Source organism: Asterias amurensis, chromosome 11 (assembly GCF_032118995.1).
Source record: "Asterias amurensis chromosome 11, ASM3211899v1".
NCBI classification, from domain to species: Eukaryota; Metazoa; Echinodermata; class Asteroidea; order Forcipulatida; family Asteriidae; genus Asterias; species Asterias amurensis.
In genome coordinates, this window is record NC_092658.1 from 1,181,831 (window position 1) to 1,204,842 (window position 23,012).

At 38.1% G+C, this 23,012-nt stretch overlaps 2 protein-coding genes across 4 annotated transcripts; both read right to left on the reverse strand.

Annotated features, from left to right (window-relative positions):
* Positions 1-2,222: 2,222 nt before the first annotated feature.
* Positions 2,223-11,221, reverse strand: LOC139943712 (uncharacterized). The gene is made up of 5 exons (XM_071940457.1): positions 11,134-11,221; positions 5,093-5,148; positions 4,069-4,356; positions 2,807-3,493; positions 2,223-2,449 (listed from the first exon to the last, which is right to left on the reverse strand). Coding segments are annotated over exons 1-5 (1,260 nt in total). The 5' UTR covers positions 11,136-11,221.
* A 5,091-nt stretch (positions 11,222-16,312) lies between these two features.
* On the reverse strand, positions 16,313-22,914 carry LOC139944519 (uncharacterized). Of its 3 annotated transcripts, none has more exons than XM_071941560.1 (4): positions 22,861-22,914; positions 21,228-21,305; positions 20,002-20,077; positions 16,313-19,754 (listed from the first exon to the last, which is right to left on the reverse strand). In XM_071941560.1, exons 1-4 carry the CDS (start codon positions 22,878-22,880, stop codon positions 19,419-19,421), a joined length of 510 nt encoding a protein of 169 aa, XP_071797661.1. In that variant the 5' UTR covers positions 22,881-22,914; the 3' UTR covers positions 16,313-19,418. The 3 variants fall into 3 exon arrangements, with proteins under 3 accessions (XP_071797661.1, XP_071797660.1, XP_071797662.1); XM_071941559.1 differs by having other exon boundaries at positions 16,313-19,757; XM_071941561.1 differs by having other exon boundaries at positions 16,313-19,757; positions 21,228-21,302; positions 22,861-22,892.
* Positions 22,915-23,012: the final 98 nt, after the last annotated feature.

Sequence of the window (23,012 nt, forward strand, 5' to 3'; positions counted from 1 at the left end):
TCATTAGAAAAGCCTACGATCTAAGGCCGGGCGCGTGGATAGCTAATAATGTGGGGGCTTTTTTCGTTGCTGATGCAGAGGAAAAACCGCGATTTCAGACTTGAAATCAAGTCTAGGTCTTGATTGAAGTATATTATTTTAAGTGGTTAATTTTTTACAAATTAAAGGATAAAGGTATGCAGTTTTTCTCATGAATGGAACACAAACCATTGTAGGCCTAAATCTAAACTTGCATCTTCATAAAGTTTGTTTATAAAATGCGAGACAAGTAGCAGTAGTTCTGGTTGGGAAGAAAACTAATTCTAACTTTTAAGTACTTTAAATAAGAGTTGCTCGAATCGTTTTACTTTAGCGTGTTGAAGACGCTAGAGGGCGCAGCGCTCGTAATTTCATTCGAGTAATAAGGGTGCACTCGCACAGCATGCATAGATTGCAAAATGCTATTAAAAAATACACGAAAAAATACTTACAAGTCTCACAGCTAAAACTGTTAAGGAGAAATCATTCATCGACTCTTGGATTTTCATCATTTGCTCAAGTTGATGACGTCACAGAATGAATTTCAAACTTTTTTATGAAACTACGTGTGTGCTTTTCTCTCGGAAGACTCACGTCAACTTGATTTTTGCATAACCCTCTTTAGTTCCCGTGCGCCAACCGAAGCTTCTGAAGTGCTAGAGGTATATTTTGCAAGACTCAACGAAACTTAAATTATCATTGATGAAAATGTGTAGTCAAAGAATAAATCTAGTCATGGTAAAGTGACATTTTGCAATGCTTTTTGGATAGGTCTGAATGCAATAGAAAATGTGACCGATTTTGTTTTGAGTGGAATACACATGATCTAAAACCGTACTTATGACATGGTATTGATAGGTAAATGTGTTTTCCATTCAACTTTGTCGTTTTCATTAATGGCGTCACCGATAATATAAGCGTATGTTCGGGTATTAGTAATAACCTTTGATTATAGTTTAAAGGAGAGGCATCTATATGGTCGATTACATCGTCAATGTCATATTAATTTGCCATGGCAACGACTTAATGGCAAGATAAAATGTGTTCGTTCGCTCTGCTCTCAGTAATTTTGATGGCAATTATTTGGTAAAATTTAAATTGAATTTTGGTTTGAAGGCGTAATCGGGAATTATTGCAATACAGGTCTATCGCACAGGCAATCATCACCATAATCGGCCTCGCACGGCTGAACAGCGTGCCGTTTTGGTAACTATTTCGACACTAACCCCTGGTATTGACAGCACGCGACCCATGGTAGCGAGGTTGGAGCAAAAGGTTACGGCGAGATCGATCACCCCGACGATTGAGGTTGCATCGTGGTGAACGAATCTGCAAGGGTTTTCCAAAAGCAAAGCACTGTCAGCTATAAAACTAAAAGAGGGGTGGAGCTTCCAATCACTCACAGGACAAATACCACAACTGCTAAGCCTAATATTGACAGCATAAGCACAAAGCACAACATGGATTTTGCAACCCACCCTCTCCAGGACAGCAGCAATGCCTTTGTAATAGTACAACAATATTCGGAGGTTAAAGATTCAAAATAAAAGATTCAAAATAAGAAATACAAGTACTGTCATGGGAGGAATAAACACAATGGTGGGTTAAGTTTAAACCATTGTCATTGAATGACTCTCGTTTGACAAAGACTTTACATCCCGCCAAACTCACTGGCCGATGAACATTCCCTCTGGATGTCACCGTGTCACCATTTTTGTTTTACACAAGACCAATAAAACAACGGCAGTGTTAACAGCAGCAGCAACAGCAATAATTATTCACAATATTAGAGAAATGTTTACCCGCGCAGCAACAGCACCTTTAACAGCATCAGCAAGAGCAGCAAGAGCAGCATTCACAGTAGCAACAACAACAGTTTTCACAGCAGCGGCAACAACAGTATTAACAGCAGCAACAGCAATATCTACAGCAACAGTAATTCATATTAACAGCAGTAGCAAGAGCAACAATAACAACAACATTGACAGCAACAGCAGCAGCAGCAACAACAGTATTAACAGCAGCAGCAACATCAATTTTAACAGCATCTGAAACAGCATCAGAAAATACCATTTCTGGTTGGTAATCCTGTTTTTATCAAAAAGGCAACTATTTCACGCTAAGCAATTTTGCTGCTCTATGAAATTGGGCCCTGGTGTTTCACCAGAATCGAAGGGTGACTAATGAAAACCTCACATGGAGATTTATTCTCGGTTTTGACATCCAAGCCAGTTCCTAATCTCAACTGGGTCCCGACCTACAACCACGGTGTCCATGAACTTCACCGGGTACTGCCGAGCCGTGGTTTGGGTGTTTATGCCCCCGAGACGGATCCGCTTGCAGAGGCATGGATCGGGCTGAGGTACGAGCCATCGAGCGCGGTTATTAGATTCGGGATCGGGCTCCATCATGACGTAGCATGTCCCAGATTCTAAAAAAAAAAAAAGGGGGATCAAAAGCCACAAATTAATGATTAATTTAGAAAATCTTGCAATTTGGTTGAGTTTATAATATTACCGTGGTTTAATACCAACAAGTTCTTGTAAAATGGCGCCAAAGCCAAACGGCTTTTACATTTGGAGCCATTTTGAGGTATGGTGGACACAATACTACAACTCTATTAGGTTTGGGTCTGTCTATACACCCAACAGTGCACTCCTATAGTGTCGAGTCTACAGGTGACTTAACAGCGTCGCCATTCAAAACTATCTTTATATTGGCCCTTTGAGCCGGTAATTGCACGATGAAAATCTGGTCATCAAAACTAGATCTGTTCTATCATACCTACCTTCGTTTGGTGAGCTGCTATGAACAGTCACCTTCTCGGACGGTTCGGTTGCCTTCACTTGTGTAGTCTCAACGGGGCTCTTTCCACCAGTGGAGGTCGTGCTTACTACGGTCGATATCTCGGTCTGTACTCTCGGGTTTAACTCTGAGCTAGGCTCGGCTAGGGTCTGATCTAAATTGTGAGGAGCTGTCGAAGTTACTGGTGAGGTCGTCTCGCCAGTAAACAAAGTCTTGGTGGTTACTTCTTCGCTGGTTACCACTTCGCTGGTTACCCCGTTGGTTGTTACTCCCTTGCTGGTAACCCCTTCGCTGGTTCCCCCTTCTCTAGTTACCACTTCGCTGGTCACCACGTCAGTTGTTACCACGGCAGAGGTTACCAAGGGAGCAGTTCCGGCACGAGTAAGACCATGAGAAGTCGTCTTGTAAGTCTCGGTTGTTCCTTCCTTGGTTGCCGCTCGGGTAGGCTCGGGCTGAGCCCGACCTAAAGTGGAGGGGACGTCCGCCATTGCAGGGTCAGTGGTGATCACAGTATACTGCGTGTTGGTCGGTGCTTGTTCGCACAGAATAGTCGAGGATAGCTGTGAGCCACACGAGAGTGATGTCAAGACTCCATTGCCAATTTCATCCACCACGTTCAGCACTAGACATTGACTACTAGCCATCGATGAAGGTTGGCCTACTTTCCAAGCTGAAAGGGATACCAGAAATACATCAAAAATATTGTTTACTGAGATGACAGGACACAGACGGCCCCCCCCCCCTTTTTTTTTTAATTACCCATCATTAATACCACAGTGTATTATACGACAGTGCCACAGCTGAGTACTAAAAGAGTTGCTACGAGGTGGCAAGTTTTCTTTGGTAACGATGTTGTTGGATCACGACATTTCTGTCCAATGTGTGGAACAACCCATTGTACCAAATCATCGAATAATTGTATGGAGAGGTCATGTAAGCCCCCCCCCCCCCCCCAAAGAAAAAATACACAAAAGACCGCCACACACACGCACACAGGGGCCTAACTGGTTAGGCGTGGTATGGTTAGGGACCTCTCACACCAGAATGGGACTTGAATCACGTCTATGAGCTATACGGCTTGTTTGCTAATGCTACAGTTGGCGTGGTATGCTTAGGGACCTCTCACACCAGAACGGGACTTGAATCACGTCTACATGATATCCGGCTTTTTGCTACAGTTGGCACGATATGCTTAAGGACCGCTCACACGAGAACGGGACTTGAACCAAGTCTAAATCTACTCACGCCAGTGTCCTCTGGAATCAGCCTCCGAGTTGTAGTACGAGTCGTGGTCTACGCAGGTGAACTTCTCCCATGAAGAAGAATTACATCCTAACCACGCGTTGTTACCCAACACCTTGGTCAGCGTGTACAGTGCGTCGAACTCCGCAGCGGTGTCGATGACGGGAAGGTCGGCCCCCATGTCGAGGCAAGTTTGCCTCGCTTTGGCCCATGTGAGTGATGTGTAGGTGGCGGTAGGATTGGCATAGTAACACTGATTACCAATTGCATTCCAATTAGATAAACACTCCGCTGTTTATTAAAAAAAAGAACAAAATAACAACAATTTCTTTTTACGTGTTTTTGTTTTTATTAAAACGCTTCACAAGTCACGGCAAGAGGCCGAATTGAATTTGAGTAACTATTGTGTGCAAAATCGGTTTGTCATTATTGTCAATGTTGTAGATGAAATCAAATTATACATGTAATTTGTTTTTAATAAATCAAATTGGAATAGCCTATAGAACACCTGGACATGTAAACAACACATACTTATTTTAAAATCAAATCGGTCAAAAGGGAATGCAAAACGAACCCTATGTAAAAGGCATGTCAATGCGCCGACAACATGCCACATGAGCTTTGAAACCAAACATCCCTTCAAACAGCTGACAATTAAGCAACACATCTGCTCATCAGCAAACCTCTTTGATGAGCAAACAATGTGTGGGGCACCAGTCACACCAAAGAAAACAAAACATAATTTTGGCTGGTAAACTTTCTCTGCTAATTCGTTTTTAAGCTGGTTTGTGTGTTTACATGCAGGCTTTATGAAACTTGGCCAAGGGTTAGGGTTATGAATGAACGTAACTCATCGTACTAGCAGTTAACACTATTAAAAAAACATCATCACTTTATAACATAGGTTGAAAAGTCGCCTTCGAATTCGTTCACGTCAAATAAAAACTTCCTGTTTGTTTGTTTGTTGATTAATTTGAGATTTGTTGTTTATCCCACAAATACTTGTTTTTATTTATGGTAAACTTACCGGCGTACGAGTAAGGCGTGCCAACAACCAATACGAGCAAACCCACGATGATTTGCCTGTGAATGTAAACAACAATAAAAACAACAACAATGTCAGCCAATGATGTGAAATTAATGATTGCGTCACATGGTGAACGCACATTGTTCAGAATGAAAACTCAAATGTTCAATGATTTTTATACAAATAAACTAATATGATATCAAAACAGTTGTCATTGTGGAAAACTTCTTCAGAAATACAAGTCAATTAAATTATCTTTGGATATTATCTTAAAAGGAAAATGAAATTTCCGCGTCACCGCGCGTTTAAGTATATATGACGTCCATAGCAACACACTTAGCAACTGTCGTAGCCGTAGCGGTAGCCGCCATTTCGGGCGCGGCCTGAGTTTGAACTGAATTGTTTGCCTCACACAGTTGGATTTCGCTTATAATTTTCAAAAAGTGTTTGCAAAATCAAGTAATAAGGGGCGAGCTTTGTAAAAATAGAAATGCGAGTCTCTGTAGAGGACACAGAAAAGATATGTAATGCCGACAGAGACAAGGGAAAATAGATAAAGGGATTAAGGATATGAAATGAGGTCACACAAAAGAAGATTGCGTCAATGATTAAAAATATGATGCGGACACTTAGAGGAAGTATGGATAAAGGAATGAATAAATAATGAAAAGAAAGATGGCGTATATATAATGATGTCACACACAAAAAGCGAAAAGGATTGAATAATATAGAGAACACACAAAGGAAGATAAAATCATATGATGAAATAGAGGATTAAATAACATAATGAGAAACCTCAAAGGAGATGACGTTAAAGATTAAATATATAATAAGGACAACCAACAGAAAAATGCGTAAAGGATTAATTATATAATGAGGACATTGCAGGAAGATTGCGTCATGGGGACTCACAAAGGAAGATTGCGTTAAAAAATTAAATAGTGAAGACACACAAAGGAAGATGTGTTAAGGATAAAATAAACAAAAAGTACACAAAAAGGAATGTGACGTAGATGATTGGTACAGGACACACAAATGGCGTGGGAATTGAAGGATATTTGATTCCATTTGTACCTAAAGTAAACTTTAACAACAATACATTTCATATGAATAAAATGATACCTCCTTATAGATAATTTTACAAAAAGTGAACAGGCTTAGAGTATTCGGTTGTTACTTCAATTCAAAGATTTACGGTAAGAATAAATTTCATTCCCAGTTCGTTTAGATGAAAACGCACTCACAAAACGTTTTTTGCATCAACTATTTTTCACCATGAAATTTCATTTTGACTTACAACACATCCCCAAGTTTGGGTCAACTTATAATCCAAAAACACTATTTTAAAGTGCACAGTGTTTTTACTATTTTAGATGACGCCAGTAAGAAACTGCGTTAATTTACGCCGAGGAAGAGATGGCGTGAAATATGATAAGTGCTATTATCGTCTGACACGCACGGTACATAAAAATGTTTGTATTTGTAACTGAATAATTGGGGAAAAAACGTGTAGTTCCTGTTGAAAAAAAAGTTTCATAAAAGATAAAGCATACGCTGAGTGCATTGTTTTTCAAACACGCTGGTAATTTATTCTTCTTTGTAAATATTTCACTTAGATACAATAAAGAGCTGAGTATTCAATGACTGGTGCACAATACAACGCAAAATTGAAGGACGGATCGTTTTGTAGTGCCAAATTGAGCGTCATTAAAAAAAAAGTTTCATAAAAGAGATAGCGTACGCTGAGTGCATTTTTTCGAACACACTGGTAATTTATTCTTCTTTGTAAATATTTCACTTGAGCTGAGTATTCAATGACTGGTGCACAATACAACGCAAAATTGAAGGACGGATCGTTTTACTCTTCTATTTTTCATCCTTTACGCAACCTTCCTTCGTGTGATGACCTACACTTTCATATTAATCCTTTTTTTCATACATTTCCTTTGATTGTCCGCAATATATATTTTCTTATGTGTGTTATCTATAGAAACTTGTCCTACATTTACGCCAGGGAGGAATAGTGTTCTTGGAAAAAAGCCGAATTATCAAAATCCAGAATCATAAAGTACTTTGAGGGACACACCGGCCGAATTGGGCTATTTGGGCTACAAAATAGAATAAGATGTGACTTCAACGGTCTTCCAGGAATGAAGAAGAACAGTCCTTAAAAAAAATCATCAAATTTAGCCGTGTTTTAGCATTTTAAGACAAAAACGCAGGTCGCGTGATTGTTCTAACCAAAAAGTGGTACAAACAATCACGTGACCTTCCAGGCTAGTTTTACTTCCAGCCGTCTAAAAGTAACTTACTTAACCAAATTTAAATCTTTTTTTTACAAAATTATTTACGAATGATTGCCGAAAAAGATCATGTATTCAAATTATCGCTACAAAATGTAAATAATAGTGAAAAATCTAACGTAAGATTCACATTCAAAGAGTCCGTGTAACGGAAGCTTGTTATACGGCCGCTTTGGTTTTTAAAGTCATTTTTCGCAAAATACGTGACATTTTGATGATTTTTTTTTACAGCAACCATCTATAAAAACATTATTCATGATTCTACACCCCTAAATTGCGTAAACGGTGAGCCGGTGTGTCCCTTTAAGAGTCAGTTCAGGTAAATAATTGACATACTTGCTCACGGTCAAAAAATGATTTTTTTTTATACTTTGTGGGCGGAAGGGCCTTGGGGTGCAAGTAAACAAAATTGCATTTTCAATTCCATATATAGCCCGTTGCCATGATTACGGCTCATTTTGTTTTTTGGCCATTTTAGGCCGATTTTGGGGTCTGAAAAACTGGTTTTTAGCTCATTTTTACAACTCCACCCCACCAAAATGCAAAATTATTTCAAAAAACCTAGTATATCACTACAAAGTATCATCCTTGGCCTTCCTTGAGAAAAAAAATTATTTCTTTAAATATCACCCTTGTGCTATTTTTGCATCATGCATTAGAGTATGTTTTTAGAATTTGCAAAATCGCCATTTTTACCCTAATTTTGGACCCCAAAATGTCAACTTGCAAGGGGTCTCAGAAAATTTTCCTTTCGGCTGTGATTAGGGCCAACATTGGTTTTTTTTCATATCTGGTGAGAAAAACTTGGGCAATTGTATCCTGTTGTGACAATACTGCCTCAAAACTAGACTTTTTTACCCCAAAACGTGAAAAAAAGCTTTTTAAGGGTCTTTTCAAATAATATTGACATACGTGTCCACGGTGAAAAAAAACACAATATTTTTTCTTATACTTTGTGGATGGTAGGGACTTGGGGTCCAAATAAACAAAATTTACATTTCAAATCATTATATAATACGTTGCCATGGTAGTAGTTCATTTGTGTTTAGGCCACTTTAGGCCGATTTGGGGGTCTGAAAAACTGTTTTTTAGTTAATATTTACAACTCCACCCCACCAAAAAACACAAATATTTCATAAAACCTTTTACATCACTACAAAGTAACATCCTTGGATTTACTCGAGTCAAAACATTATTGCTATAAATTTCACCCTTGTGCTATTTTAGAACGTGCATTAGAGTACGTTTTTCGAACTTGCAAAATGTTTACCATATTTTTTGCCCTCAAAATTTCATTTTTTTCAGGGGTCTCAGAATATTTTCCTGTCGGTTTTGATTAGAGCCAAAATTTATCTTTTTATTTCTGGTAAGAAAACTTGGGCAAGTGTATCCTGATGTAACATTACTGTCTCAAAATTAGACTTTTTTCCCAAAACAGAAAAATGCATTTTGAATTGTTTTTTCTTCATATTGAATTTATAACATTAAAAATAATGCATGCTTGTAGAAATCTGGCACTGTTTCCATGCCCTTTGAGTATTGAATACAAAGTTTTTATTTAAACATAATGGTATCCAACCAAGCCATAACCAATGCTTTGCCCACTGAGAGTTCTTGATTTGGCTACTTTACCTATTGTACAGGTATGATTCCCATTGCAAGTAGAGTGCGCATTCTTTTTAAGTTGTCTTTAATACAGGGCCTTCTCTCCTTGGTCCCTGCCTGCTACCAAATGTAAAACTTTTCATAGAGATAGAGATCATAAACGATATAGTTTCTGGGCTGCAGATGGTTTGGAGCATCCAATCATGTCCAACACAAATGTGGGAAATTATAAAGCCTCCGCTTAAAAGTGTTGGAAAAAGTTTGCCAAGGTTTTATTAAAAACAATGATACTAACGATTTGCAAGATGAGCGTAAGAGATCATTTAAAAGGAACACGTTGCCTGGGATCGGTCAAGTTGGTCTTTGAAATGCGATTGTAACCGTTTGTTATAAAATGCATATGGTTAGAAAGATGTTTTTGGGTGATACTTGTGTGGATCATTGTTTTCTACTTTTAAAATATCTTTCTAACCATGCATATGCATTTTGTCATCACGGTTTGTTTAGCACCCCAAGGCCCTTCCACCCACATAAAAAAAAATCATTTTTTGACCGTGAGCAAATAATATGTCAACTATTTACCTGAACTGACTCTTAACATAGTGTAACAGTCATACAGTATTTCAATTGTCATTTATTGAGTTTCGCAAAAAACACCTGTACATAGTCATTATGAAAACAATTGCCATATCGTACTGTGTCTTATTCCAAGGACAGTAAGCACACAATAACATCAGTTTGGCGAAAAATAGCACCTATAATCGTCGATGTACCCACTGCCACACGTGGGATTCGAACGACCTCTAGCCACTGGGCTTGCTCCCTGGTCCGTAGTGATCTGCTCTGGCAATGCAAAGGTAGTGGGTTCGAATCCCGCCCGAGTGATTTGCATGTGGCTTGTGAAGGCACAATTCAGGAAAGTACTGAGTATACAGTGTTTAATTAAAGACACTGGAAACTTTTGGTAATTTTCAAAGACCAGTCTTCTCATTTGGTGTATCTCAACTAAAATGAATAACCTGTGAAAATTTGAGCTCATTGGTCGTCGAAGTTGCGAGATAACAATGAAAGAAAAAATATCCCTGTCAAACGAAGTTGTGCGCTTTCAGATGCTTGATTTCGGGACCTCAAATTCTAAATCCGAGGTCTCGAAATCAAATTCGAGGAAAAATTACGTCTTTCTCAAAAACTACGTCACAGGGAGCCCGCTTCTCAAAATGGTTTATACTACCAACAGCTCCCCATTACTCGTTACCAAGGGTTAATATATATTTATGCAAATAATTAGTTTGAGTAATTACCAGTAGTGTCCACTGCCTTTAAGACACATCGGTATAAGGTTAAAAACCAATTACATAACATAACAATTGCCGTACACTATATTCATTCAAGGGACGTAATATTGGCAGATCGCCAACACTATAGCCTACACTTAGACAGACATATCCGCTGACTTTTAAAGCGAGCACCCACACTGTATCAAAGGCAGTGGAAACTGTTGGTAATTGTCCAAGACTACCCGTCACAGTTGGTGTATCTCAACATACATGCATAAAATAACAAACCTGTGAAAATTTGAGCACAATCGGTCGTCGAAGTTGCGAGATAATAAGGAAAGAAAAAACACCCTTGTCAAACGAAGTTGTGTGCTTTCTGATGCTTGATTTCGAGACCTCAAATTCTAAACTTGAGGTCTCGAAATCAAATTCGAAAACTACGTTACTTCAGACGGAGCTGTTTCACAGGATGTTTTATACTATCAACCTCTTCCCATTACTCGTAATCAAGAAAGGTTTTATGATGATAATTATTTTGAGTAATTACCAATAGTGTCCACTGCCTTTAAATGAACCCCGGTGGCCGGCTCAAAGTGTTGCTGACTATGCAGCAGAGTGTAGGTTCGAGTCCCGTTTCTGGCACCAATGAGCCATGTACCATAGTTGCTCTGTTTTTCGGATGGGGACATTAAGCCGTAGGTTATACCCCTGTGTTTCTGGTTCTCATAGCAATCACCCTTGTCTTACAGGTCTTGCAAGAAGCCACAGTGGTAAAGTTCACTTTTAAGGTATCCATAATCTCATTACCAAAAATATATAAAATGAATTGCTAACCAAATTTCTAAATTCAACTTACATTTTTTATAGTTTTCCTTCGATGCAGCCTGCAGCAACAAGCACAATTCCTTCTTTAAGCGAACACGGAGGAACGCGTCTGCTTGCGTCTTTACTTTAAGTCAAAATGTGGATTTTTCATCACTGTATTCGCAAAGCATAAACGATTTCAGGCCATACCAAAACTAAACTAAGTTTCCAGTCCGGTAGCGTGGCACCTATACATTTTTTTTTTTAAATTAAGTATTATTTGATGTCTGACTAATGCCCTTCACTGTCTTTGATCGGCACAATGGTAATTATATTAACTACAGTAATAGTAACTATAAGAAAAATTAATACAAACAATAACATTTACATATACATGTACAATGGTCAAAATGGAAACGTAAGCTTAGCTAAGAAATCAAGAAAAAATAAAGAAATAAAACATAACAACTATTTGTAAAATATCTAAGGGTAAAAACAAACCATTTTACTCAAATATTTGACTGACAAGATGATTCTGACGAATCATTGTTTAAGTTGGGCTAAACAAACAAGTATTTGAATGAACTTGTCCTCAGGGGTAATCTACGTATCATAAAAATTGTTTGCAATAATGGGAAAGCAATTGCTTAGATCTACCAGTATATTGCACATCATTACAAGGACGCGACGAATAAAAGAAAGAAAGAAAGAAAGAAAAACCCAAAACGAGAAAAGAATATCCAACGCATCATTTGTTTTAAAGGCAGTGGACACTATTGGTAACTACTCAAAAAAAGGTATTAGCATAAAACCTCTTAGGGACGAGTAATGGGGAGAGGTCGATGGTATAAAACATTGTGTGAAGCGGCTCCCTCTGAAGCGCCATAGTTTTCGAGAAAGAAGTAGTTTTACACGAATTTGATTTCGAGACCTCAGATTTAGAACTTGAGGTCTCGAAATCAACCATCTAAACGCACACATCTTCGTGTGTCAAGGGTTATTTTTCTTTCACTCATATCTCGTAACTTGGACGACCAATTGAGCTCAAATTTTCACAGGTTTGTTATTTTATGCATATGTTTAAACACACCTAGTGAGAAGACTGGTCTTTGACAATTACCAATAATGTCCACTGCCTTTAAAACCAATTAAGCCTTTGAGCCTAATGGCATTAATAAACAAATTAGAGACTACTTATATTGTCATATTGAAGTTGGAAATGATCGCCTCAAACATTACTTTAATGAAGGACAAATTAATGCTGGTCAGAGTTAGTGCCGAGGTCTGGTGCGCCAAGCTGTGTGTTGCATGGTGTACCCCCCCCCCCCCCCTCACACACACACACACAACGGCAATAGAAACTTGGGGCACTCCCCGCCATGCACTCCTGCCACATTGTTGGGTATGGTGTAATATTGTGCAATATTGTGCAGTGGGACTCGTTTCTAGACATTGGATTGGAATCAAGTCATGATTATCTCTTCATCTTGAACTACGTCGTAAACGGTCCACCATTTTGAAGAACCGCATGTTTGACTCAACAAAATGGCGGACGTGTTAATAAAGTAAAATGAAAAACCACACAATTTCGAGGTATACTCGTTTGGATCAATATATTCTACTTTTAAAACATCTTTCCCACAATTTTGTTTAATAACAAACGCCTTTATAACCAAAAGGCACACAACCCGAAGGCAATAGTCCCTCTAAAGTGCTGCCAGGCTCAATTTATCCAGATATGAATATTTTACTGACATGATTAAAGTTGGTCCTTAAATACACTTCAGATATACATTTACTGTACAAGGGATTGTTATAACTAAATATTTTATAAGTTATATAGATCTGGAAAAGCCAATAATCGACACTGTATGTGCTGTACACAACGTCCAGATGCACTTAAACCCGTTATGATAGTGCATCTACACTTCCCTCATACCACCAACGACCAATTTGATAGGCGTAGATGGCCAAAAGCACTCTCTCACTTAGACCCGTTACGATAGTGCATCTACACTTCCCTCTACCAATAACGACAGACGTAGATGGCCAAAACCACTCTCTCACTAGTCTATTTATATTAGACATCTACACTTCCCTCATACCACCAACGACCAATTTGATAGGCGTAGATGGCCAAAAGCACTCTCTCACTTAGACCCGTTACGATAGTGCATCTACACTTCCCTCTACCAATAACGACAGACGTAGATGGCCAAAACCACTCTCTCACTAGTCTATTTATATTAGACACCAATAAGTTGGGCTATTGTTCTTTGTGACGCAGGGCTAAATTAGTTTGTGCTTACTCTTTATAGCGCTGCTAACCGTATAAGCACACGAAAATCAATGACGTCATCACATAGCAAATCCATAGTGAACTAGCAAGATGGCCGCCTGCTTTTCTTGCTAACCTCTGAAACGTTTACACTTTAGCAAATGTTTCTGCTACTAGTAAGCACGGACATTTGCATTCCGTTAGTTAAATGCAAATGTCCGTGCTTGCTAGAGATATATTGGTAATTACTCAAAATAATTGTCAGCATAAAACGTTACTTAGTCACAAGCAATGGAGAGGTTTTCGATAGTTATAAAACATTGTGAAAACGGCTCCCCCTGACGTAGTTTAAAAAAATATTTGAACTGGAATTCGAGACCTCAGAACTAGATTCTGACCAATAATTTGAGCCCAAATTTCCACAACAAATTTGTTATTTTATGTTTGGGATACACCAAGTGAGAACACTGGTCTTTGACAATCTTATTACCAAAGGTGTCCAGAGCTCTTTCCAGATGACGCAGGTTCAAAGCCCCGCTCTACTTCTTTGTGAAAAAAAAAAAAAAAAAAAAAAAAAAGTTTCCCCTGCGGTTCATTACTTACTTTATTTTAATTGTAAGCCCAATGCAGCTTTTGTGCATTGATTGTTTACGCCTCAATCAAGCAACCACACCGAACAGATTCCCGGTCAAAAATGGCTGTCTTTTTTTATTATATAAAAGGTTTCATTAACTCCATAGATGCAAGTTTTAGTCACACAATAAACGCCGGTAATATTATAAAACAGAACGACATTCAGCGCCAACATTCGCCATTATCGAAAATTCGATATTGCCGTCAAAGGAACCGTCCATTAGCTCACAATGAGGGGGGAGTTTAAAACAAAGACAGAAAACGCATATAAAATATATATATATATATATACAACATACAAAGAGAAAGACACCCTTTTTCAGCGCAACTTTGTGGAGTTGCATCAACGCAAAGTTCCACACTGTTTTGTTGTTCAAATCGTACAAAATATGAACGGTTGACTGGACTGTTCACCTGTTCCCCCTGTTGTGAACATTTCCAATTCTTGAAGCAATAAAGGAATGACGAAGCCCCGAGTTGATCCCAAGGTAATGTTTATATTTTTGTAATGGCGAGACTAGTGGGTGGGAGTAGAGCGCCTCAGCACCTAGAAAAACATTGCCACTTCGGTCGTTAAAGCCCGGACACCTTTGGTATTAATTGTCAAAAACTAGTATTCCCACTCGGTGTATCACAACATATGCATCACCTAACAGATCTGTGGAAATTTGGACTCAATTGGTCATGGAAGTTGCAAGAAAACTATGAAAGGAAAACACACTTGTTGCACAAATTTGTGTGTTTTCAGATGCCTAAAACAGGCTTCGGGTCTGAAGTATTGTAATATTTGAGTGAGAAATTAGCCCTTTCTCAAAAACTATGTTACTTCAGAGGAAGCCGTTTCTCACAATGTTTTATACTAAAGGTTTTGTGCTAACAATTATTCAAGTAATAACCAATAGTGTCCAGTACCTTTAAAAATCACTATCACTATGGTCTTATTGTTAGGCATTTATTACGTGGGCAAACCATTAAAATAGGGAGAAAACAGAGCCTCGTGAACATTAATTTTTTAATAGACCCGTAAAACGATTATTTAAATATAGGTCTGAGAGCACAATATAGGGGACACCCAATTGTGACCTGAGGGTTGTTGACTTCGGGTGAGGGGACATTTTTTCAAGATTGCCGCCCAGACTTTGGACAAGTGTAAGAATAACTCGACCCGCCTTGCGGATTCTCCATGTCGAACTGAGCAGAGAATACTGCTTAAAGGAGCACGTTGCCTTGGATCGGACGAGTTGGTCAAAACAAAAGCGTTTGTAACCGTTTTTTATAAAATGCAAATGGTTGGAAAGATGTTTTAAAAGTAGATTACAATGGTCCACACAAGTTTGCCTCGAAATTGCGTGGTTTTCCTTCTACTAAGCGAACTAACATGGTCGGCCATTTATGGGAGTCAAAATTTTGACCCCCATAAATGGCCGACGTGTTAGTTGACAAGTGTAAAAGAAAACCACGCAATTTCGAGGCATGTTTGTGTGGATCATTGTATTCTACTTTTACAACATCTTTCTACCAATATGCATTTTATAAAAAACGGTTACAAACGCTTTTCAAAGACCAACTCGACCGATCCAAGGCAACGTGTTCCTTTAACAATTATCTGCTGAGCAGAAATGAGCAGGATGCCAGTCACGCATTCTACAACACAAGTGACATGGTAGTTTGGCTGGGGTGGATTTTACAAAGAGTTAGGACTAGTCTTATCTCGAGATAGGACCAGTTACTCGTCCTAACTTAGGATTATCCATGCAATTTGTAATATCTCCTAGGACTAGTCCTAAGTTAGGACTAATCCTAACTCTTTGTGAAATCGACCCCAGGTAACCTTATTATTGTAAGCATAGTTTTGTTGTGCTAAATTGCTTTCTGCGCTTAAAGGCAGTGGACTCCTTGGTAATTACACAAAATAATTATTTTACATAAAACCTTACTTGATATCGAGAAATGGGGAGAGGTGGATAGTAAAAATCATTGTAAGAAACGGCTCCCTTTGAAGTAATGTAGTTTTCGAGAAAGAAGTAATTTTCCACGAATTTGATTTCGAGACATCAGAATTAGAACTTGAGGTCTCGAAATCAAGCATCTGAAAGCACACAGCAATGAACTTCTTTCATTATTATCTCGCAGCTTCGACGACCTATTGAGCTAAAATGTTCACATTATTTTATGCATATGGTGAGATACGCCAAGTGAGAAGACTGGTCTTTGACAATTACCAATAGATCCAAGTGTCTTTAATCAAAAAATCTTAAAGTGAATTGTAGACTAAATATTGAAAACAAAATCGAAGCTGTATTTTATTTTTCTTGTTTATTTTAAAGCACATAAATAATGTTAGTATATATTTTTCCCGGAAAATAAATTGGGTTTTATTTATTTCTTTTTTGGTTAGTTATGTTAGCTGATATAATTTAAATAATAGATGAACAGGTTTACTAACTAAACATTGTAATTACATGCTTATTCAGCTATGAAATCAATCAAACTTTTCGGTAATTGTCAGGTTGCTAAAAACACAAGACGAAACCAATCAACCCTTAACACTCCTACTGTGTGACCATTCAATATGATGGATAGACTATTTCAGCCTGCAATATGATGTCACATTGTGAATGCAAAGTACACAGTCAACCCTCCTACTGCCTGACCATTAAATATAATCCATTGGGGTTTTAAATGACAGATCATAAACTTCGAGCAAATTTGAATGTGCCCACTCGAACTTGCTCCTTGCCAGCATGCGATATGATGTCACAGTACACAGTTAACCCTCTTACTGTCTGACCATTCAATATCATGCACTGTGGTTTTGAATGGTAAACTATGCCAGCCTGCATGATGATATCATGTGGTGAACCATACCACACAGTACAAAGTCAAATATCTGGTCATTCAATAATATATCAGACATTTTGGTTTGATACAGTACACAGCCAACCCTCCTACTGTCTGACCATTCAATATCACCCATACCACTGTGGTTTTAAATGATAGATAAACTATGCCAACCTGCAATATGATATCATGTGGTGAATGCATATAAACATTACACAGTCAACCCTCCTACTGTCTGACTTATCAATATCACATCCACTGTTGTTTCAAACGCCTGGGTCATTTTGGGCGGATTTTTGGTCGATTGGACAGTTAATTTTTTTCATTTACAAGTAGTTAACTTTTTGTGTTTTACTTCGGCCAACAACAGTTTTGGTTTTTGTGTGAACATTTTATATGCAAACAAACTGTATATAAAGAGCAACTTTTCCCATCAAATAGATCACTTTATTTTAATCAATTAGACATGCAAACTATGCTATGCTTCCTATTTTTCTAAAACTAATCAGATTAAACTATCTTTTTTTAAATTGAATTGACAGGGTAGCATGCAAGGCAGGAATTATCTTCAAGCCAATTTGGCTCCTTGACTCTGTTTGGTTGACCTATACAAACAAGAGGTTTTATATAAACTCATGTTGAATGTGTTGTGCTGTTCTAACTCTGTGTATTGCGCAGCTGCGCTATTCTAAGCTATACGCAAAAAGTACAGCTGTTCCAACAGCTCTGATTGCGTTGAGATGCACGTCAAGTTTGCTTGAAGATAAATTTGTCATCACGCACACTCTTGTGAAACATGGGAAAATATAGCGCTTCACACTCTTGTGAAATATGGAAAAATATAACACTTCTGCTTCCCATATCCAACTCGCCCTTTTGCCTTGTTGGATCGATATAGGATGCAGAGGTGCTATATTTTTTCTGTATCCAACTTAAGCTTGTGTGACACTGATAACAAATACAACTAGAGAGAACACAATAATTAAATTGTATTGAAGGCATGGTACAACATCAGTGCACTTGGCGAAATATCTTACAACCTTCAAAGCAGCCCTGATACACCTGTACTTGGTTCTCATACAGACAAGACCGGTTTGCCCTAGTAAAGGGCACCTCTAGCAAGATACTGATTATTTTTACTGGAACTTTATCATGGCAAGTAGCAATGCTGGTATTTTTAAACTTACAATTGCACTTTGTGGCATTCTGTGGTACCAGTGTCACCTGTACGAACAAAAGAAATACATGTACCCAAATGCTAGCCTAGAAGGTATGGTACTTTGCGGCAATCTGTAGTGCCAGTGAATAGGATGGTTTAAGAAAAGTATGAACCAATACAGCTTTCTAGTTTAAAAAAATACAAACAATGGGTCAAAGAGCTATGAGATGAATGAAACAACAAATATAATTTTGTAATGAAGTTTTCATTCACTACCCTCTCTTTCTATTCAAAGAAATGTTGCAAATTGCCTTTAAAAGCACAACTTATAACTGTAACAAATATTTAAAATAACTAGGAAATAATGTCTTTATAAATATGGAAATAAGCTGTATTAGGTTTGATATTCACAGTCAGTTATCTTATGTACACAATACCACTATAAGGGGTGGATAATGGGAGCTCGGCAAAACTTTAAATACTTTGTTACATGTATGTATATTAAATAAACAAAAAACAACAGTAAAACAAAACATAAACATAATAAAAGTGTTAAATTATTGAAGAGAATGCTATAGTGAAACCCGATTCAAACATAACTCCAGACCTGCTGTTACAAGGGCCCAATTTCATACAGCTGCTAAGCACACACATTTGCTTAGCATGAAATTTTCATTTGTTGCATATTGCCTGTCACTGGCTTTTAGCTAGTTTTTTTTTGTTGCTTATCCTGAAAATCGTGTGGAAATTTTGTGGAAAATCATGTTTTTATCGTGGCAAAAATGTCATGCTAAGCAAATTTTTGTGCTTAGAAGCTCTATGAAATTGGACCATTGAGGCAACAAAGGCAAAGGCCATGGCCGCCGTTGCCCCAAACTGTTATCATCAGTACTAAGATCTTCTTTTGGTTTTTGTGGATTTGAGGAAAGCATTTCGAAGCCACACACATAAATATTTATGTTACCTGCAACAAGAAACAACTTCTGTCGAATCAAGTTTTTTGGGGGCCATGCAAAAAGTTGAAATTAGTTTGACTGTCTCCTTTTTCTCTGTGACATTTGATTCCTCTATCGTGTCTCAGACCAATGTACAGTGTACAACACTTTGAAATCTGTGCTGAGCGGCACAATGTATTTTGCTCAGAGTGCTGGGAAAATACAGCGAGTCCTGAGCTGCCACGCCTAGCACCTTCCATCGTGGCTAGAACATTTAATGCAACATATAGTTTGTCTTTCTGTGTGCCTTTGGGGTGGAAAGATAAAATAGATGTTTACTTCAGCTAGTTTGTACGTGTTCATCGACCTCCGAGCAGCCACATCTTTGCATAGAGGGCGCCCTTGCATGATAATGCCCAAACCAAATTGCGCTAGTCTAGATTCTAACATAGAATTTAAAGTCTACATTTCTACCCCCAATTAAATGATGGTTATGTGTCTTCCCTAAACGTACCATTCATTCTTTCTAGCCTTGCAAAGTGGGCATTACGTAGAACCCTGTTGACCGTCTCGTAATGGGTGCATTCACCCGTGGGTTCCTCACTGGGCGTATCCCCGTGTTCTCCGGAGACGAGATTCAGGTTACTGAGAGCTGTGCATGTGGAGGAGTCTATGTTTACTGAGTTTATATGTTGTGGATTATTATTGTGCGGCGATGGCAAGTGGCCGTTGACGTGGTGTGGTTGAACGGAAGACGCGAGATTTTGATCCGATGAACAGTGTGGTTGAGCGGCTGCAGCTGATTGGCCGTTGAAGCAAGCGCCATTCTGCTGCAGAAAACAAAATTTGAGTCAAGTTCATTTTGACACCACTGGAGATACTACTTTAGGAAAAAATTAGCTATACTCTTTTCCTAAGAAAACACCTGTAATCATGTTTTATTTGTTTTGCTTTGTCGGACTTTGTCAGGCATAAGGGGTTGGAGGCAGGTAACACTCTCAAAGTTCCTTGAACTCTTGCAGACTTCAAGAATTAGGTTCAATAATTGGGAATGATGATTCAAATCTACGTTACCTGTACATATCTTCTTGAGTCGTCCAATTCATCAGTTCCATTTAAACCATTTAAATGATTACTGCTCAGAAGAGCACTGTAAACAAAGAAATGATTAATTGTCTTAATTATTAAAAGAAATGGAAAACTGATTGGTGGAGTGTTTTAAAAGGGTGTATATACTTTTTGTAGGACAAAAAACACAATGTCCACCGATTTACACTAAACTTACACAGTTTGAAGATAATGATAGTAGAAAGCTTCCCTGAAAGTATTACGTGCTGAGGTGCTGTAGTTTTTGGGTAATGAGTAAAACAATGTCATGAAAATAATTTTCGTCTCATGAGACCAAAATTATGTTAAGCATTTACAAACGTATTTTCATTACATTGTTTTACTCATTTCTCAAAAACTACAGCACCTCAGTAAGTAATATTTGAAGGGAAGCTTTCCACTATCATTATCTTCAAACCCTGTAAGTGTAATAATAATTACAACGACAATAAAAGTCCAAGGTTAGTCGGATGAAAGGAAAAACTTTAAAATACTATGATTAAAATACAATTAGCAATGCAAAAGTTATCACAGAGAAGTACAAAAATAGAAGGTTATGGTTGTTTTAAAACGGAATAATACAGCACATATTTTATACAATTTAAACAAAAGCAAGTCATGGCCTGAATTACAATCACCAAGCTGTGCTTAAAAAATAGGTCGTTTTTTCAGAAAACTGGCAGTGCAAAAACACGGCTGGCTAGCTAAAATGTTGAATAAGATACAAATAACTTTAAAAGACAGGACATACATCATTATATACAATTGATTGATAAACACTTAAAAATGTTTGAATACTTAAAAAAGGAAAAATAAATATCACAAAGGATGAAGAGATACAAAATACATTCATCCAGGGTTCTGCCCAGGATTTTTTGAGTGGGTGGAAAAAATGTTTCCCTGGAAACCATTGCGAGATGGATCAGTTAGATGTTAGATCATAACAGACTCAAATCAAAGTGCCAAAAAATAAATGCTTTGGATACCATGTTTACGTTGAAAACCTTTGAAAGGAATTTTTTTTAAATGTGCAGTGGTCGGAAACAGAGGAAATTCCTCCAGTGGTGGTTGGGGAATCCCGAGTGCCGGGCGGGTTTACCGGCACCGACCACTGTAGGTAAAACACTAGATAGTATAAAATAACTTTTTAAAGGAAAATTGTGATTAAGTATAAAGATCTGTGAATCACAAACCTGTTTAGGTTGAAGTCATTTCTCTTTGGTGAAGGTAAGAGGTCTGTCTCCTCCTCCAGGTCACGATTTCTTTTCCTGCTAAAAGTATATTAAAAAAAATAGAATCTCTCACATCTCTATTTTCTTCACAAATAAAAATAAATAATAATAACTTGGTTTATATAGTGCCAAATTACCAAAGGATGCAAGGCCTTTATAACTTAAAGGGAAAAGTAAAACCAAAGAAAAGGCTTGAGAACAGCACTTGGGCTACGGTATTTTTTTTTAGGGCAAGGGCACCAAGGCGTTTTTTACTCTGTAAAGGGCACCCCCATATTGTTAGCCATAGTGATGTCTGTGTCCTTTGGACACCCTGTTGTAAACTTGGAAACCCTGTTTTGTCTGGCATTTCAGAATTGTAAGTGAACAATTTGGACGCCCAGTTTTTACAAATTTTATTTCCCGGCAAACTTGAACACCCTTTCACCCAATCCAATCTCAGACCTTGGGCACCTTTACGTATAGGGAAATTGTAAATTATGTTCTATTGGAACATTTCAATGGGTATCAGGGCAATGACCAGGGGCAACGGAGGCAGTAGGAGACTTTCTGTGACTATAGGTGGCAGCAGACTTACCCGGTAAAGCCATTGCTCTCAGAATTATGCGCATGTTCAGAACTACGTCAACAATGGAATTTTACCCAAAAAGTCTGCTGCCACCTGGCGTTAGAAAGTCTCTCATTGCCTCTGTTGCCTTCATGTAAAGTATGAGTCATGCACTGGAGTTTAAAGATGTTCAAAATAACACCTTTAATATTTTATGGAGCAAAACAACCGTTTCCCATCCAACTTCAATGTCAGTGTAATTAAAGGCCATCTCAGCAATCATGGCATTTTCGGCACAGTGTAGTACTACTAGAAGATGCAGACGATCATAAGTGGGCGTCGACCTGTCGACAATGGTAGCAGTCATATTTCTGCGTGAAGTTTCACACCTTGGTCTACGACAACCGTTATTAAGGTACACTTGATACAGTTGTTAGCTGCCTTTGCTTATTTAAAGACCTTGAAATCATTACGAAAAAGCAATGACCTTTCATACGGATTTACAGCACCAACAGTACACCTCAAAACCCTCTCTCTTTCTAACCTCTGTCTGTCAGTGTCAGTACTAGTAACTACTTACTAGCCCTGTGTGTGTTTGTGTACTTGCAACAAATCTCAATCTGTCTCTACTGTCTGTCGTGTCTTCCTCCTTTTTTTATGTTCGGCCCAAAACATATATCTTACATTTTACAAAAGTAATCTTTGAAATTTCAAGTAGAAATACAGAATGGACAATATAGATATATATTCTAAATACTTGGCTCGAATGTATGCATGGTTTTCATTGTGTTGAGCAAGTGAGAAATTCCGACTTGATTGAAATCGAGAGGGCTCAGTCTCTAGAAAAATAGAGGAGTCCAGTCTCAACTGTTGTTTCCATGATTCTTAAAGTTAAAGTGCCGTGTTTATGACTGAACTTTTATACACTTTCACTTTCCATGGTGTCCCAAACCCATCAACTCATTTCACCTTCTAATATTATGCGGGGAGAAAGGAAAACTCACAATGAAAAATGGAAATTACAGTCAAAGTCTGCGGTATATTTACCTGGATTTTGTTTGTGTCATTTTCGCTCGATCACCGATCCTCTCAGTCAGCCAAACAGCGCCCTCTCGAGTTTGCTATTTTGTTTTTCCATAATTCAAGAGGTCATTGACCTTTAACATGTGCGAAAAATGTCAACACAAGTTCAGCATAAG

Coding starts and splice junctions, on each gene's coding strand:
- LOC139943712 (XM_071940457.1), bottom strand. Junction 4,357..5,092: donor CACGCCTTACTCGTACGCCG/GTAAGTTTACCA, acceptor TTTAATAAACAG/CGGAGTGTTTATCTAATTGG. Junction 3,494..4,068: donor TGATTCCAGAGGACACTGGC/GTGAGTAGATTT, acceptor TATCCCTTTCAG/CTTGGAAAGTAGGCCAACCT.
- LOC139944519 (XM_071941559.1), bottom strand. CDS start 22,880: ATGACACAAACAAAATCCAG. Junction 20,078..21,227: donor AATGACTTCAACCTAAACAG/GTTTGTGATTCA, acceptor CTTTGTTTACAG/TGCTCTTCTGAGCAGTAATC. Junction 19,758..20,001: donor ACTCAAGAAGATATGTACAG/GTAACGTAGATT, acceptor TGTTTTCTGCAG/CAGAATGGCGCTTGCTTCAA.